General features: G+C 42.5%; 1 protein-coding gene and 1 long non-coding RNA gene across 2 annotated transcripts; one reads left to right on the top strand and one right to left on the bottom strand.

Annotated features, from left to right (window-relative positions):
- Positions 1-1,304: 1,304 nt before the first annotated feature.
- Positions 1,305-6,145, top strand: LOC138928605 (uncharacterized). The gene is made up of 3 exons (XR_011445009.1): positions 1,305-1,492; positions 5,581-5,687; positions 5,763-6,145. It is a non-coding gene; the product is annotated as an uncharacterized lncRNA (long non-coding RNA).
- A 2,062-nt stretch (positions 6,146-8,207) lies between these two features.
- On the bottom strand, positions 8,208-9,923 carry LOC108078637 (palmitoyltransferase ZDHHC6). The gene has a single exon (XM_017172566.3). It carries the CDS (start codon positions 9,838-9,840, stop codon positions 8,374-8,376), a length of 1,467 nt encoding a protein of 488 aa, XP_017028055.1. The 5' UTR covers positions 9,841-9,923; the 3' UTR covers positions 8,208-8,373.
- Positions 9,924-27,424: the final 17,501 nt, after the last annotated feature.

The raw sequence follows: 27,424 nt of genomic DNA, 5'->3' as shown, positions 1-27,424 counted from the left end.
GTAATCTTAATTTTCGATTTTCAACTGCCTAAAAAGCAATTTTTACGTTAAACTAGAAAAAGGGTACAGCGGCTACAGAAACTCTCAGCTTCCAGCTCTTAGCTTCTTAAGTTCGGTTCGTTTTCTTCGTTTTTCACGTTCCGTTTTTCTTTTTATTATTCTTTTTTTTTGCAGTTTTGAATTCCAAGTGGCAGGAAACGAGCGTCGAAATGGGCTACGGCCTAGAAATTTTTATTGAATGCCTGCAGGTTTTATTGATGTCGTTTAAAGTCGCTCAAGTTGCGCTCGGGCTCGTAAAGACGTCAGCCGAAATTGTGTAGTCAAAAAGTGTTGCATCGCCAAGCGCCTTAACAACTTCTGAGAGCTACGAAATAAAACCGAAACGTAACTCTTTTGCCAGTTATGGAGCCAGGAGAGCTTGCAGCCAACGCCAACTTATCTCATGATGATTCCCATTCCCCTTTTTTATGTCACTCCAGGACCTGGCCTGCGTTTAGGGCTCAAACTGCTCGACAATGATTGAAAAGTAGTTGCCATAAAGTCCTACCATTCGAATCTACTGATTTTGCAATAACTTTTTTTGCCCCGGACTGAGCCAAAGGTATGCAAACAATTTGCTCAGGACGATTGCGAACTTCATTAGACTGTGGGCCCACGGGGCGGATGGGTAACGAAATGAGCAAAAGTCAGAAGAGGCCAAAGCATTTATCAAAATTTTAATACTGGCCAGAAAAAGGTAGAGGCCACAAACATAATTACACACAGCAATTTGCTGGCTCCGGAGAAAAGATTAAGATTTCTTTCCGGCCCCCCAACTGGCTGTGAGAATGAGCCTTTTGGCTGCCCAATTTTCAAATGCGGTTTCGGCCAGGTTCTGGCCAACAGCCAGGAGCCGGGCCAGAGAGAACCAGTGCCGGTCCGTGTGATTCGTGTAATCATTTGGCAATCACAATCAACTTGTTTGCTATCGAAAAAACCAATTATTGACCCGGCTACATGACCACGTAACGTGCAAACAATTGCGGCCATGTTCGAACTTGGCCAGAAGACAGAACGTTGAGGCTTCCCCTGCCGGATTCGGATTCCCTCAGCTTTTTTGCCGCTCTCGGCTGCTGGCAGCTGCCAGGGAAATGTGTTACCCATGTCGGGAATTATTTATTTATAGACAGTGTGGGCGGGAGGCCCTTGAGCAGAAAACTTGGCAGATTTTTCCTCATTTTACTCATTTGGTTTGTCAACATTTCGTACATAGTTCTGGGCGGTCGCAAATCTTTTGCCATAAATTTTACACGCTGCCAAAAAGATTTGACACATTTGTTGCTGCCCCTGCTTCTGGAATTCATTTAATACATTTTAAATATGTGTTTCTCTTCCCTTAAATTGTAAAGTTTTTAATGTGCAGCCAATCCGCCTGCCAAGTTGTGTTTCGTGTCAACCAATAAGGCCAGGCTATTTCTTGCGGTCCCCGAATACAACTAACTTGTTTAATCCGGTAAGTGGTGAGGTGCCATGATTGACTGCCCAGAAATTAACTTGGCTCGCATTATCGACTCAACCGAATTTCCCGAAAGTAATTGCAGTGATTGCTTTTCTGCTTTTCCAAGCTTTTCCCGGTTTCTTCTTGGCCACAAGCCGCACTCAAATCAGCCTCTGAATGCCAGGGAATTTGCCCCAGTCTTTCCCCGGATCTCAGTCATTCATTCATGGAGTTTCAGAGTCTACCCTTTTTTCAATTGCGAAAGCCACAAATTGGCGTTGGGGCGCCTTTAAGTCTTAAATGATTCGGAAAGAAGGCCATAAAAGAGTCTGTTGTAAGCCATATTTAAAGTATTTACTAAAAAAGGAGGGTTTAATTGAAGAGACACAACTAGAAGGCTGCTTAATTTAAAACTTTGCGACTTCTAAACTACCTATTCAACAATAAAATTCATAAATCATTCAGAGTGGGCATATAGTACTTACCCCCTGTTGCTCTCCAAGTATAGACCTCATAATAAACCCCGCGGCAAACACCTCGGCTGGCTCATAAACCACACATCAAACGCAATGAGCTTATGATAATTCACTTCCAGGCCATAACCCTTAAATACTTTTCGGGGCCCATCATCATTCGTCGCTTAGCAGCATCACGCATGACAGTCGCGTTAATTATATGCAAACACAAACGCAAACACAAACAGCCGCGGCCAAATCCAAATCCTCTGATGGTTATCACAAGGCAAGTCGACAAATTAGCCGGGCCAGATGCCGCGGCTCCCGATGGCGGTGATGATGAACTCGGTTTGGGCCAAGTCCTCATCTCCTGAGCGACAGGCGGCCGCGTCGGCTCAGCTCATATTTTTCTTGGCTGGGCTTATTAATTTATTAAGTCGCGCAAACTTTGCTGGCTGGAGGAGGGGAAGGAGGAGGAGACTGGTTGGTGGCTTAAGTTTTCAGCCAACAAACAAACAAAACTACAAAAACAATTGGCCAAAGTTGGCAAGAAACTGGGGGAATCGACAAAAAAAAAAAAAAGTAGAATGGGAAAAGGGAAATTGTTGGAAAGCCTCTTTGCCGGCGGCGTTTGTCGCTTCAATGTCGCTTAATGTCACCAAACTGCGGGGCTTAATTATGCAGTATCACACACACTCACTCGCCGTACACTCGATTTTTCTTCTCCGCTTTTTTTTTATTTTTTATTTTTGCTTAGCCAGTTTATGGTTACTTGAAAATTCAAAAGTTTTGCAGGAAATGAAAGTTGGCGCAATCGTGCAGAAAAGTTCAGAGTGGGCAAAACAAAGAATCTAAAAAAAAATATGGGAACGGAAAGGAAAGAAGCCAGGAAAAAATAGCTGGCTAAAAAGTTGGAGAACGTTTCGCTTGGCTCTTCGTGACACGGCTAAATGCATTAACTTTTTTGTGTGTAAACTGCCTGCACTTTAATCTCATTAAGGGGAGAACAAATTATTGATTATGTCGTTAATAAATATTGACTCGCCACTCCGCTCGGGCATTAAATGCAATTTAATGAAAGCCGCCCATGCGGCGCATCCGTAATTCGATAGAGCAGTTAATTTAATCGATTGCTGCACTGTTTTCAATCAAATTGAAATGGAGGCCAGGGTCCTGAAAGGATTCTGCACCCACTGCAAACTCATAAATATTTATGGCCACTGTTATGGCGATTATTATTTATTTTTTAGCCAGAGTGCCGGCAACTAATTAACCGAGGAAGGCCGATGCTTTCAGCTTAATGTAGCGTAATGGCATAACCCCTAGGTAACCTGACCAAAGGGACTTATTTTCCCTCTAAGTATCCTAGCACTAAATAGCTTCGTGTGTCGCCGGCAATCAATGTCCTTTGTTCGCTAAGAGCCAGCCGTCGGTGTAAGCCTTGGCTCGTGGGCAAAATTGAGTTAGTCACACATGGAGTCTGGTAAATTTTAATGCTAATTTCGTTAGGCTGACACATTAACGCAACTGCGAGCGTCTAAGCCAATAATAGCAGACTCGACTCCATCTAGGAGCCATTAATGCTGCATGATCCAGACAACCAAATGCAGTGCCTAAGTGGCAGCTGCATTAAAACCTGATTTCGCATACAAAATCAAAGCGGCGACATTAATCACGAATTTATGAGACATTCAGAGACATTGCCGCCCTCTCTGCTCAAACAGTATTTGCATATTTAGACATAAACCTTGACACACACCCACCACAGAGGAGGGTCCTTGGTGCTGGCAGGATGCTGCGACAATTTGAGTGCGCGACTGCCGCAGGATTTGCCTACAGCCTGAGTGACGATGGTTGTTGCCACATGCATCAAACATGACTCACAAATGCAGTGTCGCCTGGCAAGCCATTAAATTGCAGGCACTTAAAGCCTTGGCAATAACATATTTAGGGGAAGCAGGAAATAACTATTCGAAACTTTCGGGATAAATATAGCAGAGTTATGAGGTATTATTAAGATAATAAAATTGTTAATAAAAGTTCTGATAATAAATGGAATTTAGGAAACAAAAGTAGTATTTAAATTAGTAAAGAAGCAAGCTGGCTTTTAATTTAACTAATTCATTATTCAACTTAAGCAAGACACCATAGAAAAAATATAAGAAAAGCAAGAAAGTGCACTGAGGCGCCTGTCCTTTTACGCATTCAAGAGGTTCCCCAAAAAACTTGCCTCTCAATTAACTGAAAACTTTAAATGCAAAACCCACTTTGATTGAGGATTCCAGCTGTGCAGTCCGAGTCCTTTCTTAGGTGCCACTGTTTGATTAGGGCCGGGTAACAGAAACTAAGCAAAAACCCATCAGTTCAGTTGCCAAAAGTTTTGTCAATTAAAATATGAAAAATACGCCTGTCCGTCCAAAGACTGGACAAACAGTCCACTGAGCTGCCCGGCCAGTGCCAACTAATAAAAAGTTTTGCTGGCAAGTCGCAAAATGACATTGCAAGTAATATTTTGGCTATATTTGGCCGAACTTTCACTTGCAACTGTTGCCGCAAGAGGCAGGCAAAGAGAGAGAGTGGAGAGTGGTAGGAATTTGCATGCGCCCAAGAGTGCCAGAAACTTTTATAATTAATAAATTATTTATGAAGCACGAAATGAAAAGGAGAGGCGACCAGGAACCACCGACTGCAATTCACTTCATTTTAAATAATGAAAAATTACTTTTGCCACTGCTCTTGGCCAGTGTCATAAATAAAAGAGGAGCAGCAGCTCCTCGAGAGCTCATGGCGCGCATTCAGCTCGGCCGTCCCATTCAATGATCCACAACAGATCAGGACTTTCGTCAGTGGAGCAGAAATGCCAGGACGAGCGTCAGGGCCAGTCCAAGCGGAATCGTGAATCGCCCCAAGCTCAAATTAATAACAAAAATGCCCAAGCGAATGGCCCCCCAAGAGGTGCCTCGAAAATCGAAAATCGTACAATTTGTTAGACGTTTGGCATTTGAATTGATTGAAAGCCAGGACGAACGAGCGTTGCGATGCGATGCGAAGCGAAGTGAGCCAGAGCATGAATGGAAATCGGAGGGCATTCAATATCAATTCCGCGAATTTATAGCACGCCAGAAAGCGAGTGCAGTAAATTGAAGTTGGGATGCGGCGGCGGCTACACTCGCAACTCCAGCCCGGCGCCTTTGATCATTTTACATTTTTACAACTTTCAGATTGGATTGCGATTGCCGTCAGCGAGTTTAAAACCTAAGCAGCTGGCTCACTTAACCCCTCTGAACTAGTTTGATAGAGACATTAAAGTTGTATGCTGCGAGTTTGGTTCTACATTTGCGGTTGTCTAGAGAGGTAGTATATGCAATGAGAGGCTAACTCAAAAGCTAGACATCGAAAATGAGCTCCGTATTCCAAAGATTGGTGACATGCTGACTACCGCATACCAAAACAAGTTCACAGGTCACCCTAACTGCAGAGAAGTAGAATAAGGATGCTGCAGAGACGGTTTTCAACTGATCTATCAAACAGTTCCATGCAATTGCTATTGTTTCCTATAATTTGTTTTCTCGTAAAGAACCTATCCCTTACAGAGTCTGAAAACTCATTTACATCTTCTTTTGTTTATTTCTTTTTTTCTTAATCAAGGTCCACTCTGGCAGCTAGCGGCCTGTGCCTGTAGTCCTTGTCTCGCCTCTGTGCCGGCGGTGCTGTGCTTTTAACCACTCTGCCACTCTGGCTGCTACCGATATGGGGTAAGTGCTTCCTGCCTATGCAATTGCTGTATCTGGCTCTAATGACGCCATAATTGCCTTTGTTCTGCTTGCCAGACTGTAAGTGATACGAGCCTTTTCCCACCTGCTCGTCTTGTACTGTGTGTCCTGTGCCGTCCTGTCATTGTCGGGCGGCTAAATGCCGAATCGTCATAGTGCACATAATTGCCAAGCGGACAAAGCCAGATGTCCTTAAAGCGCTTCCAGATCGCTCCTGCTAAAGCCGGCTCCCAAGCCCGGGCGAGGGTATCAACTTCCAATCACGACAGCTTCCTAAATAGCCGCAAAGGCGCTGAGGGGGCGGAGCACAGACCGACTGAGGACAGCCGCAGCAGGGAGGGCGTAATGACTGAGGAGGAGTGAGGACTGGGGGGAAGCCTCAAAATAAAAGTCAAAAGTGTTGCCAAAGCATAAAATGGACGACAGTCCGTGAAATTAAATGCCAGCAGGACATTGAAAGCGAGCCGAGTCCTGCCACTCGAAGCTGAGACGCCTTCTTCTTCTTTTTTTTTGGGGGGGGGGAGAGCCAGAAAAGCGATTTGTGTGGTGGCAGCGAAAAAATTCACGCACAATTATTTTGCAACGACAAAAGTCATTAAAGTTCGCCTTTGTTATGTGGCAAATGTTTATGTAAAATTTATTTTGTTTCCGCTTTATAAAAGCGCCGGCTTTCCAAATGGAAAACAAGGAAAACTAGCTGCGAAAACGGGGCAGAAAGTTGCATTGTTTATGTTTATGGCTGTTGGCACATGCTTTATTTTTACGCAGATTTATTTATGGCTATTTTTACTGCATACTTTTCAGCTGCTGCTCGGATGTGGCTCCGGCCGTGGATGTAGATGTGGCTGTAGATGTGGATGCTGCTGTAACCTCAATTCCCCAGACAGGCCAGAGAGTCCTTTACAAAAAAGGAAATCCTTTTTTCTATTGATTTTCCACTGGCCAGAAGCGATTATTTGTTTTGCATTTTCCACGCCGTCACCCAAATGACCCCAAACACAACGCAGCTCACAGCAGGGCCCGGGGTATAGGGATCGGGCTTGGATTAGGTATACTCCCGATGGCCAGAGATGCCATCTCCGCCAGGCAGCTGTCTAACCCGGTCCATTTCACGCTCCCATGCGCCCCAACGCTTCGTGCTAATATTTATTGACTCGTGCCCTCTTTTGCATTGAATTATCATCTAGCCTGTCATATGAGAGGGGATCAGCTCTCCCTCACCCCCGTTATTTGAGCCAATTCCCAGCGCCTATTAACTCATGACAACGACAACTGATTTCCCAGCGGCATATTTCCTACAACTTGCGCACAAATTCAAATTGCATTTATCTAATTTTGAGCTAAACACGCCGTCGCAGCCTTGGACTTCAAACATGTAACCCAAGGATTTCCCCCCGGGCCCAGGGCTTTGTTTGCCTGTCGCCTGATCCTGTTACAACACTGTTCCTCCTCTGCGCTATCCTTGGAACAAGGAGTGATGATTGCTGTAAGTGATTACTCAATGCAATGCCATTTGCATTAGCCAGCCGGGGTATTCATTTCAGGAGGAGGTGGTGGAGGAGGAGGAGGAGCAGAGCCCATTGATCAGCCACTGGCTTTCAGTTTAATTGACGCCAATGCTAATGATTCAGCGGCGGAATGCATTCAGCTTTTATCAGCTAGCTCACATCACACCTCAGTAGTGCAGGCTGTGACCTTACTTTTTCTGGGTATATTAGAAATCTTAGAAACTACTAAATATTAAATGTGAAATTGTAACCTAACATAATGGAAAAATCTTATAAGATTATAATACTGTATTTATTATTTTCTAGACACTTTAGTTCATAATAAATTATTAATAAAGTATGTAAAAATATTAAAAAACTAACTAAATTCAAACAGATTCCAGTTTAAAAGCAACAAATTACCATAGACTAACCTTTTCCAAGACCTACAATTGCCTTGTTTTCTGTGTAAATGCCTTGTTTTTTCGTGTTATTCCTAGTCTTGCTGGTTTTTGTAAAGGATATTGGCAGCAGCAGTCCCCCTACAGGATCAGTGATACGCAGGGTTATAGGATATAAGAGCCGTATTGATTTACATGGCCATGTTTATACTACAATGGCAAATCCGCGACTCAGCGCAACTTTTGCAGGTCGTGCATTTCAATTGATTCCCGAGCTGGCTTTCAATACTGTCGTTCTTGTTGCAGTTTGTTTTTTTTTTGTATGTCCTGTCCTATGTGTGTGCCCGTGTGTTCCTGTTTCCTGTCACCGATACCTAACTGCAAAAAAAAGAACGAAAAAACAATGGAGCTTTGCAAATTACTTGCCGGCAGATGCACACACAGCCACTGCCATATTGGAGATACTTTCCAACTGGTTAAGAGCAGCTGCTGCCGCCAGTTTAAGGCCAATGTACCGTGAAATCGCGCCGGCAACTCAATTATTATACATAGAGCTCTATATAGACTGCATCAGCCGATCGGGCGGCATTTTAATATCGACATTAACATCCACATTTGGCTTGTTGCCGCGGCGAAGGTATTTATTTATTAATGCAATATTGAAAAGTATTAAGCAATACGCGTTAAAAGATTAATGCGGCGGTTGACCAAAGCAATTTTATTGCGGCGACTGGGAATGGGGGACTTCTCTGTGGCCCAGGTCGCCGCAGGAAATGCCCTTTAAAGAGCGCGTTTTCGTGTTCCATCTATCCAGGGGCTAGGAGTATTTCCCTCGGGCTCTCCAAAGTCATATTCTGCCTCATCTTCGTCCCACGGAGGTTTCTCATCATCCAGATTTGCATAATTCTCATTTTCGATGAGCTCCAAAGTTCGTTTAAAGTAGGGATCCATTCCTGGTTTTTTAGAGTATCGAACTTCATGTGGGACATCTCCACCTGCCTGGGTATCCTCTGTCTCACTTTCAACTTTTCCCTCGGACCTATTATCAACAATAAAAGTTTCTCCACCAGTCCGGTTATTCTCTTCGTCATCAGAGCCCTCATCTACGATCATCTCGACACAGACCCTGGGAAACCAGCCTTTAATGGCACCACTACGCTGTTTTCTCTCGACCTCCTCCTCCTCCGAGATCACTCTCTCCCCGTACATCCAGTGCTGATGAGAACGAGTCACCCGTACGAGATCACCTGGTTTCAGGGCAATGCGAGGATCGTCGTTACAGGGTATTGTCATGCATACCCAGATGCCCTGCGAGATAATTGGTAAGCAGTAGCCGGTGGCAGGACTAATGCACTTGTAACTGCGAGCTCGAGCCCGCTTTTCCTTCTTCTGCTCCAATTGCTCCACTGTCAAAGTGAACTGGTTGCAGCCGGGCAGGACCGTCCAGCTGTAACCATCACCGGAGGGCACAAACATCTGCCGGTAGTTGCTCCGCCATCCAAGATCGTACGGGTACACGAAGGGCTTCATATGTTTCCCAGGATAATACGCCTCACGGCGAAACTCCGCCTTCTTTATGATCCAGCGCTCAATCTCCGTTTTGTTTGTGAAGATCACCTTCGCCTGCATGTGCAGCAGTTTGAGACAGGCCAGGCCCATGCCCATGTAAATGCCCAGGGTTATAATGCAGGCCAAGCAGCTCAACATAGTCAAGTTTACCGTGGCCAGGTGCTTCATATTAATGTTAATCAAGTACCGCTTGGAGACGCCCCTGAACAGAGCAGGGGCAACTATAAAGATTCCTTGCACGCTGGCAGACAAGAAGAACAGGAGGAAGTACACGAAGCTGGCCTGGTTGGACCAGCCCACACAGTTGTTCACCCAGGGACAGTGGTGATCCATCTTGAGCACACAGCGATCGCAGCGGCGGCAGTGATGCGACCGCGGTGGCTTGTATCCTTCGCAGCGCTGGCAGTACTGCAGGAACTTCGTGGACTCGTTCTGCTGCGGCCTCCACTTTTTAGGGACAAAGCCAGGTCCCACCATTAGGGTCCTCAAAAAGTTGTACAAAACGGCGAACACGTGAAACCAGATGAGGCAATAGTTCACCCAAGATCCCCAGGTCGGACCCGGCGGCCACCACATCGAGTTCATGTGGAGCGTGGTGCAGGTGACAACAAAAGTCAGGCTCAAAAGGATGAAGGGTCCCCAGTGCAGGAAGCGCCGGAGTTCGTTTTTCTCGTTCATGTCTGGGTTTGAAAATATATAACTTATTATGGAGTAATGTGCTACAGCACTGAATATATCGATATGATTTGTTGAAGTTCGTGTACTGCTTCTGACATTTCAGGGGGGTTTTTTATAGTAGGAGTTTTAAAGGTATAATAGTAGTAGGCTTTATATATTTTTTAACTCAATTAAGTCTTAGAATATTAAAAAATATGCTGACACTGGAGACACAGTCCTTCACAGTCCTAATATTATACATTTTTAAAAAGGAAAACATAGAGTAACTTTTTCAATTATTAACCCAATATCTATTATTTTATTTTACTTTATAAAATTGATTTAAATAATCTGAATAAATTATATAATATTTATATCTTTATAAAGTAAAAGTACACACTTTTCCTTTCCATTAACAAAATTGTATCACTACCTGAAAAATATTTGCAAGCAAAGTAATTAATGATTTAGATTTCCAGCGACCCTGTACCCCACTTTCTTATTTGTGCCGCGAATTTAGTGTAATTACCAAAGCCAGGTTTGTCGGCCTGGCCAGTCGACCTGGCCCAAATGAGCACTGCCTTTCCGGCCCCCTTGATGGCGGATTAATTAAAAGAGCCGGCCACATGTTGTTGCGCCCGCATAATGCCCGCGGCGTTTGCGTGTAATTAAATAAAGCACAACTATTTAAAACGGCCGGGACCGGCCACCCTCCTCTGCCATTCCGGGACAATTTATAAAACTTATTTAAGGTATTGGCAACAGGCGTGCGGAGGCCCGAGTATAAATTTGCTCTTAAGCCGCAAATGAAAAATATTTTAATCATAAAAAAATGCAAATAAATTTAAAAACAATAAAAGTGCGAAAGTGCAGGCCATAAATAAAATGCAGCCTTAGTTCCAATGGGCCTGGCCATGCCATCCAGTCGTCATCGGCCATTGCTATTATTATTATTATTAAGAATTAATAGCAATATTTGCTGACGCTGTGTGGCTTAAAAAACGAAATATACAACCATATATTACAGGGGGCGGATGCTGGGCTGGGCCACAACAAAGCCACGCATGAATTCAATTGAATTTAAAATGTGCCATAAATTCAGTGCATTCAATATGCGACTCGGTCCTACATTCGATGGGTGTGTGCGTGCACAAAGAACGGTATTTGGTATTATTTATGGCGCTGCATATAGAACAAAAATATTTTGGTAGCCCAAATTCTTTGCCAAACATTTACTAATGCCATTAATTGATGATAAATGTTTCGCAGCACGCAGACAAAATGCAGTCGATGCTGGGCAGAAGAGTGCACTGAAAAAGTACTATGATTTTATATATTTTACTTATTTAATTACAGAAATAAATCTTTGTCTGTTTATTGACGTCTTTACATTTACGTTAGAATTAAATTAAGTTTGATAAAGTTATGATAAAACCTTTGGAAATATAGACTTTAATATTTATTTCATTTTCACACTTGAGAATATGCTCTTAAAATAATATTATACATTTCTTTGATATTTAAAAATATATTTAAAATATATATATCCGATAGAAAAGTTAATTTTACAGCTTTATCTATATTAGTTAGATTGAAATAAATATTTTTCGGTGTCGCTAAAAATAAAATCGAGCCTTTAAATCGCGGAATTCGGTTAGCCGGCTTTTGCATACTGCCCGGCCTGAATATTTTGGACCTCCAGCTGGTGCTCTCTGATGTTGTTTATGAAATTGTTGCGTGGCCAGTTTGGACCAATTACCCGATTGCAGTGGGTCATCCCTACACATCCCGCAACAGCACCCCGGACACCCCTTTGTTTTCCCGCCTGAGTGCACACATGGCAACGTGTAGGTAATGGGCCTCCGGACGGGGATTTGTGTGACTTGCAAGTCTCGTTAACTTGGCTAACAAGCGACGCCATTTACCACAATGCGACGCTCGGGCCTAACAAGCCGAGGTGACAATTGCCCAGGACCAAAGGCCAAAGGTGACAAGGAGCCTAGGTCCATAAGCGTAACTAAGGCTGCCTCAATACGAATTTAAAATATACACCTGGGGGCGACGTAGATATATATCTTTTAAGCTGGATAAAAAATAAAGGAAATTATCTGGTTCTTGGTCATGGTATTATTTTTATTTAAAAATATTTCCTTAACTTCATGAAAAGCTTAATAAATTGTCAAATTTTAATTCAATTTCAAATTCAAATTTATAAAAACTCCAACACACATCCATGGCAGGTGGCAGCATATTTGATTCTGCGCTATATCCTATAACTTCACAACAAAAAGCAATATATTTCGCTCCTCAGATTAGATGGCAATAAAATTGATTGAAACATAATTGCAAATTGATACAATAGCCAAGGAAAATTGCCCGGAAATGCCAAGAGCATTTTCGTGCCAGGGCCAAAAGCAATCTATAATCGTAACGAAAATTACTTCAAAGCGAGTTCAGAGTCCCAGAATCGTGAATCGTATCGCGTCGCCCTCGAATCGGCCATTATGTGCAGTTAGATGAGCAGCTGAGAGCACAGTTTATTGCGATGGCTCAAACGAGTCTTCAAGTGAAAGGGTTTCCAGGGAACAGATTGAACAGAAATTGCTACAGTTGGACGAAAAAGTATGTGATTGTTTCCGGCTTTTTATATGGATACTGATTTCATATAGTTGAATTACAATTATAAACGAGTTTGATCGAGTCAAACGTTTGTGTAAAAGAATTTTGATTTAAATTGAGATATACAATATTGGACTTTTGGCCCAAAATTACCTAAAAATTTTTAATTTTTAAACTCATGAATTTCTTTTTATATTCCAAAGTCTTTCCTTTTGATTTTAAGAGTCCTTTCTGTCAGTATATCCACATGCAAATCCCGTACATGCGAATTACTTATCCCAGAGAGCCCTGCGCACTTAAAGCGCTTCATTTACGCTCCAAGTGGCCCGAATGCCATTAAGCACGAGCTTCTTACGGCTTACCATATAATTTTTTGTCAATGCCAAGAGTTTATTGCGAAGCAAGTGCAACTGCAACTCACGAAGTGAACAGCCAGCGGCGGCTTTTGTGAGCGACTCAAGATGGCGATACTTGCTGCAGCGGATCCACAGAAACTTTTTACGCAAACTTATTTACTTAATTTGAAAATTAAATTCCGGCATTAAAACGCATAAATGACACTTGAGCCGGCCTGGCCTGAGTGAGAGAGGGAACGAGTGAGCCAGTGTATGTGTGTTTGTTTTTCTTATCAAAATGCCTGCGGCAGAGTGCTGGCAAATACAAACGCTCGCACACACCGAGGGGAATATATATCCCTTAAGACAAACAACGCGCACAAAATGGTGGCTGCCGCGGAGGAGCTCAATCCGGCTGTAACCGAGGCTCCGAGCCTGGCCAAGTGCACGCTCAGAAGTCAAAAGTGCAGAAAAATGCACGGCACACAGCGAAAGGCGAAGGACGGAGGGAAAGACGATGCCGGAGCTGCCAAGACAAACAAGCCAGTGAAGAAGGCATATAAATTGCGTTACTTGTGCGGGCGGCCAAAAGGGGGCTTTTGGCCAAACGGGAGCGGTCCGGGGGCGGCAGTCAGCGGGGGTGTAAACGTTTTTGGTGTTTGACATACGACGTGCATTAGCAGCAAAGTCAAGGATTAGCGCCACTTGTCTTGAGAGCCGAGCCTGCAGCCCCATCTCTCGGTATCCTTCAGCAGCGCCGCATGAAATTTAAATACATTCCCGGCCATTAAAGCCACTGTGAATCAATTTGGCCCCCAAAAAAAAGGATACACAATACATCAGTGAAGGTAGAGAAAGCTTATTTAAATAAATTCTAGGATGAAAAAGGATATATAAATTTACAATAAACATTTGGTACACGAATTCTTAAATATATAACAATTTATTGCTGATTTCATACAGATTTTCATGTCTTGAAATCATTGCAGTTTTTATATCCTAAAATATGTACAGATGTGAAAAATCAAGACACAATTTTTCATTGTCCTGATATTCGAAACGTTGTTCCCCAAAGAAAGACATAATTTTTCCCAACACTTAATGCCATTTAATAACTGAACAATCTGTCCGGAAAACATATAAATTGCCATCACTGGCATCCACAATGCCCCGATGGGGCGCGAGCGCTTAATGCGGCCAATTCAATTTTGCCAGGACACGGGAGTCCCATAAAAGCCAGCTCGCACATTGGACACAATTCGGCATTTAAAGCGTTTGGCTTTAATGGGCTCAACTTTTCCAAAGGCCAAATAGATAGAGCTCTCTTGCACAAAAAAAAAAAAAAAAGAATGTAAACGGATAGGAAAAAATGGTGAAAAACTGTGGGGAAAAGCGGAAAAAGCGGAAAGACGTCAAGGAAATGCCAAAGCTATCGCAAACGCGTTTCGCAATTTTTGAAGGATGTGTTAAGTCAAAAAATATGCAAATTTCACGCACACACACATCCCCCGTTCGGCCGGGTAGAGTTAATACGGCCCAAAGACAGCCCCAGGACCTGGCATCCTCAAAACCAATCTCTCGAACCCCTCGCAGGATTCACACATACATATATATGGGCGGCTGTGCGGGCGCCGTACGTGTAATGCATACGAAAGTAGTGAAAATATCATCAATGGCAAAATATGAATATCTAAAAAGGATAACGAAAAATGGAGTCAAAACGAATGGCAAAAAAAAGAAGGAGAAGCGAGCCGAAAAAAAGATGCGGTGGAAGTGAGACGAGCGCCAAGAACAGAAGGCCTCGCATCCTGCGAGGTCCTGGGAAAAAGTGCAAATGTCAGTTTTCGAGCGGGAAACTCAACTCGGGACCCCGGTTCATGACATTTGACAGAAAACTAGACAATATCCTCGACTGTGACATGTCCGGGTAATCAGTTTCCGCCGTAATTGCATCAAGCCTCTCGAAACTCCGCGAAACACGGGTCGCGGTATTCAGTAAGATATTATCTTATTAATGGCAAATTCATGTGCCACAACTTTATTTCGACAAAGTCCTGTATGGCGGAGCAGCTCTTAAAAAGCGCTCAGACGGAGTCTACGATTTCGGCTGAGCCGCAGATTCGAGACTCACAGATCCTGTGCGGCCACGGCCCGCATAAATTTGGCGAGAGTCTGTTGTAAATTACATTTGAAGTAGCAACTTGCACATAAATCTTTAGAAGCCAGACCGGGGCCAGTGAGGAAATAATGCAAATATACAAATAAAAACAGTGATGAGGCGTTTACAAGGGGAAGGGACTTTAAAATACTGGGTATTTTGGCTAAAATAGGATAATAGGATTTGCAAACTACCTATATATATCTCTGAATTTAAAGTTGTTGAATATGAAATTTTAATTCCATCTTTTCAAATTATTATTTTATAATATTTTAGAATATAATTATACTGATATCTACGCAGGAATTCATAGCTTTTTATAGCTTAAATATATTTTAAGTAAATAGAACAAAGTGTCCCTATAAAGAACTCTGTTTATATGTCATTAAATCCTAGATACCCTCACTACCGGGTATTAAAAAAGAAAGAGCACACAAATATCCCGCTATGCAAACACTGAGCGACAAAACTGTGTCATTCCCAATTGTCGCCTCGTGTCCGTCTATGTGTGGCTGCATCTGTGTGTGTGCGTCCTTCTCTCTGTATCTGTGCTTTCGCATCCTGGTGGATAAGAGGACGGCGTCCGAGGAGGAGCCACTTGAATTACGTACGCCGCAAGTGAAGTAATGAGCACACAGCTGCAGCTTGGAGGGACTTGGCAGAAGAGCACAACACAGCACCGGAAGCGGAAATAAATATTAAAGCTGCAAGCGGGCAGCCACAATAAATACAATATAAATATGCGATATTTTCAAAAGTCCAACTAATAAATAAGCGCTGCCAAGTGCTCGCCCATAAAGAAGGAGCCGTCCCTAGCAGCCCAGGACTCGTATTTTTCTATGGCTTGGCCAATTGGATCGCGAGTGCTTGGACATCGCCTGATAAACGATGCTAAGCAAATAATATAAATGCCAGGCAATTTATGTGGTGTAAAAGTTTGTATTTACCCGGCGACTCCATATCGATAAAGTGAGGCGAAATAAAAGCGCGAATAATACAAGATGTTTTATTGAGTTATGAATACAGGCAAGGATAGCTGTAGAGTTTGTCATAAAGTGAAATATGTTTTCTATTCCGGTTCCATCAAAGCTCATTATCTCCAAATGGATTTAGAACTCGTTTCGTATTTTTAGGACTCCTTTGAAACACAACTTAAATATAAGAAGAATACTATAAGTTTTTTATGTCAAAAGAAGATGAGCTTTCGACACTGCAAATTTAAATTGAGTAAACGGAAAACGTTATATTAAATATTATAATATAAAGTTTTTAATATTTAAAAAAACTAAATGAGGTTGAAGTGCCCAATTATCATCTCAGGCGGCATTTTCCCCTCAGTTTTGTATACGTTTTTAAATATTTAAGAACCTCAATTATCATATAAAGAGAATATATAACTTAAATTGAACTCAACAAACTCCTATTTTTGTACGAAACAAATAATTTTTTCTATGTACATATATGCCATTCCTAGGACCTCTCCAAATTTTGGCAACCTCACGCACCTGGTCCTTGCAATTTGGCCTGGCCAAATAAAATCATAAGCAGACCGAGGCAAAATTCACAGCCATAAGTTTGCCAGCTCATTTTATGGCTTTGTTTCATTTCGGTAACTGCTTTTCCCCCTCTGTTTATGTTCTGAATTATTGAAATTGACTGGCAACTGGCAACACGTTGCCGCCTAAGGGAAAACCGGGCTAACTGGGAAAAGGAGCAGCAGCAAAAGAAGGAGGAGGAGCAGGAGGAACTCATCTGAAGCGGGACAGGTGCAGCAGGTGCGTTTCATTTGCCATGCAAAGCTAAATGAATTGCAAGTCAAAGTAGTTAAAAGCTGCCAGACAGACGGATAGACAACTTGGCTAACAGCAGACAACAAAGACAAAATGCAAACTCATTTAAATTGCTTAAGGACAGGCAAATCAAATTGGAAGACGGGCAAAAAGGACAGGCAGAGACTTACAGCGAGCCACATGCTTAAGGATCTGTTGAGGAATATATAAGATATATATATAAATAAGGGTATATATAGCATAAAACTATGCAATATTAAATGCACATAGGAAAATATTATCAATAAGAAATAAACATAGTTGTATAAAAATACAATTCTGATATTAAATATTTCTTTTACGAAAGCTTTTCTTTTATAACATTCGCTCTTAAATTAAGACCCTATCTATACCTTACATATATATTTATTCTCTCTGTACCAGCCGCCTTCTGCAACATCAAGAATAATAGTAGTAACCATCTTAGCTGTGGGTGGGAACCAACACACACTTTGCTTGCATGCATGTTGCCAGCGGCGACAACATTGCAGCTTTGGCCAACGGAGCGATACCAATCTGGCCAGGAGAGGATACCCTGTGTGCAGCCCCCAATCCTATCAACAACAAGGGTACCCTCCACTACCTACCCTCCCTCCCGCATCATCGGCATCATCATCATCATCCTCGCCAGGAACGTCTGCATTGTCGTCATCTTTTCAGAGTGCTTAAGGGCTGCATAAAAGCATTTATTATTAGATTTGATTCAATTTTCTATTCACTTACGTTATGAAAATGTGGCTCGCCGTGTTTTCCCCATTTCCCCCACTCTGGCCTTTGTTGCTCGCTGCACTTAATTCAGAGCGGTAAATAAAAATCAATGTTTTGCTTTTACTCGGACTGCGAGTAACGAAAGGGAACGGCAACGGGAACGGGAACCGAGATACGAAACGAGAGCAATCGCGTAATTTCATTTGCATAAAAGTCAATTGGATTTTGTGCCATGGAACAATTTCAATAATTGCAAACGCCTGCCATACATTTTCGGAGCCACTAAGCCAGTGTATAGGCCCCTAGTCCAGGTCCTGGCTGTGGTCCTGCGCCAGTGTCGCCATTGTGTCGCCACGGCACCCCCGAAAGCCAGCCCACATTTTCCGGGGCAACTGAAGTTTTTGGCCAACACACACAGACACATGGAGACCGAAAAGCTAAAGGCGACATCCATAAACTGTAATCAAAAGCTATTATCTCTGCTGGGCCCCCAATCTTCCCGCTGGCCGAGGAGACCGCCAACTGCCAACTGCCAACCAACCGCCGCCCGGCGACCAGCACCACCCACCATTCCGGTCTAGTTTTTGGCAACATTTTTCAAAACCATAAATTTCGAAAGCAAATTCAATGGAATTTGCTTGCCAAAAATCAGAGGCTTCCGCTATTTTCGGTTCTCTCTTTCGGCCACGTTCAAAATTTAAAGAATTGGCCAGGATTTTAGATGATAAACACTGAATAGTTTGTTAAATTTGTTCGTTGAAATGAATTATTGAAGGACGTAGCATATTAAAATTAAAATGTTGCGCGACGTAAGCTGATTGCCGTCCGTCTATATTTATGTATTTAATTATTCTTTTTTCCGGCTTTTGTTGCCTTTCATTTTTAGTCGTTTGTGGGGCTGCTGCCGGCAAATCCCCCGAGTGAAATTGTAAATTAATTTGCGCGCAACAATTTCGATTTTAATAACTAGAAACATTGTCACTTAGTTTGCATATTTAATTAAGCATTTTTTGTGATGTAGCTATTCCTGCCGGGGAGCTTTGTGATTTTTTGCTTGCATTCTATTTGGAGCTTAGTTCGGCCACGCAGGTTAAAGTTAAAGCGTATGAAATGGAAAAGCAATTATGGCTCAGATAAGTTAAAGCCAGGTTCGAGGTCATTGAGTCATTGGCCAGAAACTAATTTCGATTCGGAAGGCACATAATTACATTTAACTAATGCCAATGCATGCAACGATAAATTGTCATGGGCCAGGCCTAAATAATTCATTACGCATTCTGCACGAGCAACCAGATGACAAAACCAGGACGCCCAGGACCTTTGAGATGTTAAGAAATATTACTTAGATTTTTGGGGCCGGCCGTGTGTGCATATATTAAGACATAAATATCAACTACAGTCTGGGGTCCATAATGTAATGTGAATGCGAGTGGGGAGACCATGTCCATGTCTATGTTGCATATGACGAGCAGGAGGAAAGCCGCAAGCAACCATGAAGGAGGGACGTGCACATTTGCCAAAAATTACAGTTATTACTGCAGACAGTCGTCCTTGGTCCTCGAAGGCCCCCGAAGGAACGCGACTGCGGCTGCATTGGAAAATTAAATTCAATTGCCAGGCGGCTGGCACATAAATCCTGCACTTTATTGCATCCGCAGTACGAAATGTTCACGCACTACAGCAGCCGCAAGGCGGAGGCAGCACTTTTGGCAGGACTGCCATTTTAATGAGCTAACGGAAATTTGGTTTATTAGATAACCGAGAAAAGAGTGCCGCAGATTGAGATATATGTACATGCATATGTATGTGCAGTCTGCCCTAATAAATCCCTAATTTCAGGCTAACTGTTGCTTTATTTGAACTTGTTTAAGTTATTTCCGGGCTTACAAACGAAGAAATATATTCTGTGTTAGAAAATGGCAGCCAATGAGTAAGTAACTCTTCCTTAAGCCCAGCTTATTCTTTTGAAATTAAATATAAATTAGATTATAAAGCACTATTTTTATTTTTAAAAACTATAGTTTTGCCATATTATTGAGGGTACTTTAAGTTCTTCAGTTCAGACTGCAGCTTGGCCATTGAAATGGGCCATCAATTTTTATTTTTACTTGGCCGGCAGAGCAGGGCAACGGCAGCGACCAGCAAGTAATAACAGTAAACGGGGCCACAGGAAGTGGAGCACTTCAGCGACATCCGGCGGCCATTTGTTGCCTTGGCCATCAACTGGGCCACTTCCTACTCCCGATATTTGCGTGTAACTTTTGAGTTAATTCCCCTGTATTTGCCTTGTGATTTCCTTATTACATTTCCGTGCTGCTGGCTCCTGGTCCAGGATAGCCGCTTTAAAAATCTCCCCAGCTGGCAGATGAAAGAAGGGGCTTAAACTGAGCCCGCTTAGCCTAAGCCCCGCGAGTTGGAGCTGAAGCCGAAGCTGAAGTCCAAAACGTACCAAACTATCATATCGCACACAATGCAGCCTCGCAATTAGACTTAAATGCATGCAGCCGTGCAAGGAGCAGGCACCAGAATCCAGAGGCAGCCTTCCCTCTACCCACCCCCTCCTCTTTTAGACAAACAATCCCGGCCAGACCGAAAAAAATATATGAGAAATGCGCCAACTGAACGTCGCGGCGGGGTAATTGAAAAGGAAAATGAAAAACATGCCGCGAGCCAGAGGCACTGAAACAAGAAATGAAAAGGTGGAAACCGGAAAGCGCGGGGCTACGAAGACGGGAATACCCTGTCAGCTGAGGGCTCAGAAGACAATGCTGAGTATGGCCCGCGAAGGGGCATCATTTTTTAAGTGACCCCCGCGACCCACTGGGAGGGTGAGCACATCTTTCGGAGATTCGCCCCCATCTTTTGGGAGCCCATCAAGCCCCGAGTCACTCAGTTAATAAAAGGTAATAACGACAAAGTTGCCTCTTGTTTGTTTTTTGCTGCCTTTCAGCCATCTCTTCCGCCTGTTTCCCGAATCCGGCCAGCCACTTGCCGCCTGTACCGTGCCGTGTATCTTGGCCCGAATGCAGGTCATTTGGCAATTAGGTCGGCGTAAAGCCGCCGGCGCTTCCTTTTAACTTGGCCCAGCAACCCTCCCGAAATGTAGCCGCGCCCACTGTCATTTGATTTATGCATTAAATTCGCAACCGCCCCCGATTGCTAATTAAATTCTACTCAAATAATCAAACAGACAATCTGCAGACGTCGCAACTTCCCGGCCACTCCAGCCATCGTCGAGGACCACAACAATAACCAAGGAATGCATTGTGGCTGCAACAGCAGGCTGTGCCATCTGTGGCATCTGCAGCATTTCTATTTACCACTTTTATCTGGCAAAAGGCTGTCAGCCTCCAGGACACTCTGAAAAAATTGGAGCTTGAAAAATAAAGTAAAATTATTTAAGGAATTTATGAGTAAGAAATAGCTTTATTTCGCGGGGAATTAAAGGCTTTTTTACCTAAAAATCAAAGAGGAAAACCTTTTTTTTATTAATATTTTTCTTTAATTTTTAGTTATTTTAGATCCCTTACCTCACCGCAATTATTTAGAGTGCACAGAGTCCTATGGCTTCCACTTTTTCACACTGCTCAAGTGGCCAGTGGCGGAGAGCGGCATCCTCGAGCATAATGAACACTTGACTCCTTTGGCTTTTGGCCGTCCTGCGGATGACAATGCCCGGCGCAAACATTTCACCGCAGGCTAAGACAAAGGACTGACAAAATGAAGCGAGTGCTTCGCGAGTCGCCGGGTCCTCGAGTCCTTGAGGTTTCAAGTGTTCTTTTGAGGCGCAAAATGGGCAGAGCCGGGGTTATAAAGTTCCAATGCGATGCGATGCCTGCCAATTGACCCAAATAAGGAATGCAGCCATGGAGCGTGGAGTTGAATTCTTTATGCTCGGATCCGAAAATATTCGAGCGATGCTTACCTGTGCTTTTTGAAGTCGTCCTGGTCGTGGAGCAGCTATCAACATAAGTTAATACAACTAAAAGCCCCCGGAGGGTTCTGCACGTTCCGCCGGCATTCATTTGCCTATGTAAATTGGTAGAGGGTCCTGCATAAATTACAAAATTAGTCGGAACACACGAATTTCGTGTCGTCATCTGCGGATGTGTATATGTCTGGCGCAAAAACTATTTCAATTTAAATTCTTATCGTATCGCAAACTAGGCGAATGAGAATGAGAAATCCCCGGCGGCAATCTTTAAGGGGCTTCAGTCTCGTTCGCTACCTTGTCCGCAATGCGATGTGAATGCGATGTCCTTGTTGCCATTGCCATTGGCCTGGGCCCATAAGCCGCTTAGCTTTCACTATTGCCAGGCCTAACTTTTAACGTTTCGACGCCTTAAAGATCCTTTGCAGCTCGGCCCCGGGCTGGGTGGCTCCTTCGAGTATCCCCTGTACTCGTGTATCCTGTATCCCTGCCTACCCATCGCCATCGCCATCGCCTCCTGGTATCACATATCTTACTTAACGTGCCTGCGAGACTTTTTTCATTAGGATAAGTCTATTTTATGCCAAACATCCGCCCCACAAAGTACACACAACCGAGCACACATGGCGGCAAGGCGCTTGGCTTGGCTTGGCTTGGCAAGTTTCGGATTCGTCCTGGTTTCGGGATTCTAGAGATTCCCGCTCCTGGATATCGACTCTGCCCCGTTGCCAAAATGTTTATTTGGTTTCTCGTGTTATTTATTTTATGGCACCTCTTGCCATACTTTATTTTTCTGCTATTTGGCTGCTGCTCCTCGGCTGCGGCTACAGCTGCGACTGTGACGCCTGCTCCTCGATGGCTGCTCATCGATATAACAATATCCTTTTGATGTAATTTCCGCTTATGGCTTATTTTCACAATGGCAGGTGTAAAGGTAATCGTTGATTGTAAGTGCCTGCCAAGCCAGCCGGCAGGATTTTATAAGCTAGCTGGTGTCGTGTGTGTGCGACGTGGGCTGATTGTGTGTGTTTGTTTGGCTTTTATGTCAATTCTCAATTATATTTCAATCATTTTTATTACATCTCCTAATGCCCAAAGAAGATTACTTGCCATCATAAATAAGTTATAAATTTAATTGGAAAAGCCGTCTCTGTGTCTGTGCGTGTGTGCGCCATTTTGGATCGCATCTCTATGTGTTATTGAGTGGGGGGAAAAATCTCTGTCTGTGTCCGTCTCTGTCTGTTTTCTGTATTCTGTATCCTGTATCTGTGTCCGATTCTGTCTCTGTATCTCTGTATTATTGCTCCTCATTTCCGTCGCTTAATTAGTTGCTAAATTATTACCACTCCGGGCTGACACGGCCGCTTCTCAAGTGACAGCCAATCGATACGATGATGTGACCTGCGTCGCTCTTTATTGTTGCATATTTGATTTCAATTGATCGGAGCCACGCGTCCCCCTCAAGCCCCTCGTGACACGCGACGAAAACAATGCCAATCATGGCTGGCAATTCGCGTTAATTTCCACATGGAATAAGGCCGCATAATTGCGGCACTCGTAACGCTGAAAATTGGCTTAGCTGACATTGCGTATACGCCACGTGGTTACAGTTGTGGGTGAACGTGGGTGTAAGGTGGTGCTGTATAAACTTAAAACCATATCAAGCATTTAAGCAATTCGACAAGCATTGCGGTAATTTATCTACATATAGAAAACTAAACCATTAAATTTAAGAATCAACGCAGAATCCACTTCAATGACCCCATTCAAATTTAATACCATTTAAATCTTTTAACACTAAACTGATTTGCTAAGATTAATTTTGGTCCCAAACATGCACTCATTTTCTTTCAGTGGCAAAAAACGCATAATCTCTTTACATATTCTGAACGCTAAACGCGTTAATCAATCGATGGGTCCAGAAAAATATATTTAAAATAATATTACTTATTATACCCTTGCAGGGTATTATAATTTCAGTCAGAAGTTTGCAACGCAGTGAAGGAGACGTTTCCGACCCTATAAAGTATATATATTCTTGATCAGCATCAACAGCCGAGTCGATATAGCCATGTCCGTCTGTCCGTCTGTCCGTCTGTCCATCTGTCCGTCTGTCCGTCTGTCCGTCTGTCCGTCTGTCCGTCTGTCCGTCTGTCTGTTTCTACGCAAACTAGTCCCTCAGTTTTAAAGCTATCTGAATGAAACTTTGCATATAGTCTTCTATATACTCTCACTGCTATATATGTCGGAACGGGCCGGATCGGACGACTATATCATATAGCTGCCATACAAATGTTCGATAAATTTTTCGAAAAAAAATTATAACTTTGCTGTTTTTTAACATTTTTGCACCATTTTTTAGATATGGCCATTCTATATTATTTCTGAATTTTGGTAAAAATTTTATGAAAATCGGACGACTATATCTTATAGCTGCCATAGAAACGATCGGGAAATTAATAGGAAACAAATTATAACTTCGTTGTTTTTCAACGAATTTTCATCTACTCTGAGATATAAGCTTATTTTATTATTGTCTTCTATATACTCTCACTGCTATATATGTCGGAACGGGCCGGATCGGACGACTATATCATATAGCTGCCATACAAATGTTCGATAAATTTTTCGAAAAAAAATTATAACTTTGCTGTTTTTTAACATTTTTGCACCATTTTTTAGATATGGCCATTCTATATTATTTCTGAATTTTGGTATAAATTTCATGAAAATCGGACAACTATATCATATAGCGGCCATAGGAGCGATCGGTAGATGTAGAGAAAATGTAAAGGTGTGAATGTAAAACTGTAACTGTCAAACTGTAAACATTATAAGTATAGTTGAAATGTAATGAAATAATATCTGCAAGGGTATACAAACTTCGGCGTGCCGAAGTTAGCTTCCTTTCTTGTTTTTTAATTAATTTAATTACATTTTGTATTAATTTTAAACTTTAATTTTATAATTTAAGGATTCTATGACAACTCTTCTTGATGCTATATTTATTCAAAGAATTTTAAAAAATATGTAAATCACTGCTTAATTATAAATTGATTTGTCCTTAAGCACTTTTTACCTATAAATGTATTTATGCAACTTTAAAATTTACTTAATTTCCAACCAAATCCCCGCTTTTTCTGTGCACTTAAGACATTACAATTAAGAATACTTAATTAGCATATAAATTGCAGACTGATGGCCATTTAACACTAGAACACCTGTCAAAAGAGTTGAAAGACAAGCTTAAATGCGGTGGAGGGGCAGCTCATTATTTACCAATAAATTTAAATCCACTCGCTTGAACTACTGACGTCTCCGAGCTCTCCGTGTTCTCCGTCCGGCAGTCGCGGGTTAAGATATACGACAGCACGCACCGTGAGTTACGGGCTGCTTTATAAATAAATACGTCCGTGAAAGCGCTCTTTTTGGCCCAGCTGCTCGTTGCCAAGGTGCTGATTGCAATTACTTGTGTGTGACGACGGCCCCGTTACTGTCGAGTACGGAATGCGGCATGGAGTACGGAATACGGAATACAGAATACAGAATACAGAATACAGAATACGGTATATGGACTATGGACCACGGTCTGCGGACTCCGTAGGAGACTCTCACCCACATGTTTACGGCCGACCACATCAGCTGTGGTGGCGCAGTGCCACTGGCAAGAGCAACAGGCAATAATGCCATTGCCGTAGCCGTAGCCGTAGCTGTAGCCCTCGTCCCCTCCCCCCTTTGAACTCAGCAAAACCCGGACCAGCACCCGCTGTCTGCTTCAAACCGGATCCGGAGCCCCGGACCCGATGAATTGCGTGACTGTGCAAGTGAAGCTGTGGATATAATAAAAGTAATTAACAATTGTTTGCGCTGCATGATGCGGAATTTCAGGCGCGGATAAGCGAGCAGACGTGTGCCATATGGAGTACGGCGTAGGTGCGTACGGAATAACCAATCTGGAGTGCACAAAAAATAAATTGAGATGGAGAATTATATATTAAATATTCATTGTAAAATGTAGAATATAGCATATAAATAAAAATATAAATTAAAACTAATATTAAATATTAAATGACAGAAAATCGTATAGCTCTAGTGTTGATTAAGGAACAGTTCTTCCCTAAGAAACCATAAAATAATTAAATTTCTAAATTATATATTAGTATTTAATTTATAATAATTATTTTTGTATACCTTTCCCTTTAATATCCTTTATTTTCCAATCCAATTTAAATATGAAATTATTTTCTGTGCATGGAATACGGAAATGGAATTGCTTTAAGTGGCGTACAAAAAGTCTAATAAGCGACCCAGAGATAAAAGGGCCAGTGATCGGAGAAGCTGGAGCTGAAGCAGGAGCCCTTTGCTCCACCATCACAGAAATGTTGCCGAAAATCTCTCAACAAATACTTTTGACAGCTCGGGATATTTGATGCTAAAAAACAACAGAACGTAAATTGAAAAGTTTTACACTTAATGCAGAGGTGTGAGTTTGTATGCTCGAGTGTGTATGGGGTGTGGGGTGTGCCGAGTTCTCCGTAACACCGCTTGAAGGCCCCGGAGCTGGAAATCAATTTGTGTGCATTTATTGAAAATTGAATTTCGAATGAGCAGCGACGCGTGCACACATGTTGCTCCTGCAGGACGAAGCTTCATCCTTGAATTGACTGCTGAAATGGGTCTAGTTCTACACGAATTCCCAACCAATCGGTGGGTGAGGTGGGTGAGGTCAGGCCAGGGAGTCCTTGTTCCTGCATAATTGCCATGTAAAATGGTTTGTTCTGCTGCCGCTTATTTAATCCCTCGAATTCAGCTGCTGCACTGCGGACCATTCCGCATTCTGGGGCAATCAAAATTCTGTGCAGCAGAACAACAAAATATCAGTTTCCAATTGATATTCACAGCGAGTTGTGAATATAGAGCTTTGAAATACGAAAATAACATATTCTGATTCACCAACATTTTAGGAAGCTGCAACCCATTGGTTTTTATTTGTACTGAGGGAAATATATATTCCATGTAGTATATTAAAAAAGAAAACTTTGCGGCTGCCTATGCTTACCTCAACAATTATCTACATTCTTAAACAAATGTTGAAAAATATATTTTATCAAAGGTATTAATGCTTTCTTCATACTGTAAGTTATTTCCATAATTTTATTTCCTTCTAATCTTAAGAAAATCTGAGAGAACTTTGGGTGTACTGATTATAAACTGATTTTAAATTCAATATTAATATTAATAATACATTATTTTTACCCAAGCTTTACTCAGATATTCCCATAAACTATCAATTAAATTCAGCCCCATAGGTAATTTATTAAATTATTTAAAGATTTAATTCTTTTACAGCCTTCATATTCAAAGGCTTCAATTAATAATATTTTCTTTTAATTTATCCTAGTTAATAATTGCTTAATTTCCATACAAACAATCTTTCTTTATCTCCTTTCAGTCAGATAATTGCTTCGAATTTTTGAAGCCTTCTCTGAGCTGTTTACCAAACTGTTGGCCATTACCGGAGATTTGGCTTAATCGCTTTAATTGATTTTGGCCGCTCAATCGTTACTATGGATTTCGAGCAACACTCGGCTTTGGGCTTAACAACTAACCAAATGCGAATGGCAACACAATTGCAGATTTTGTGCTGCACTCACGAGTTGGCCATAAAAAGGGCAGCCGACGACAAGTTGTTCTATGTTGTTATTGTTGCTGCTGTCCTGGCAAGGAGTAAACTTGAACAACAACGAAAAAAAGGATAACGGTTACTAGGTCAGTAACACTGCCAGAAACACGCGTCTGCCCGTGGGCTCTCTCTCTCTCCTCTTCGCGCTTTGCAGACAAGTGCGTGTGCGCTCGCTCTCTCCGAGGCCGAAGCCGCCCTTTTTAGTACAAAGAGCACAGCCTCCGAGTTTTCCGAGTTTCCCGACCTTTCCCGAGAGCGTGGGACTTTTGTAGCTTTGTCGCTTTTGAAGGATGCTGGAGCCGCTGCCGGGTATCGCCCTCAGTACTCAGTCGTGCGCGCGTC

Source organism: Drosophila kikkawai, chromosome 3L (genome assembly GCF_030179895.1).
Source record: "Drosophila kikkawai strain 14028-0561.14 chromosome 3L, DkikHiC1v2, whole genome shotgun sequence".
NCBI lineage: Eukaryota > Metazoa > Arthropoda > Insecta > Diptera > Drosophilidae > Drosophila > Drosophila kikkawai.
The sequence above is the reverse complement of the archived record's forward strand: the minus strand, read 5'-3'. Positions and strand labels throughout refer to the sequence as shown.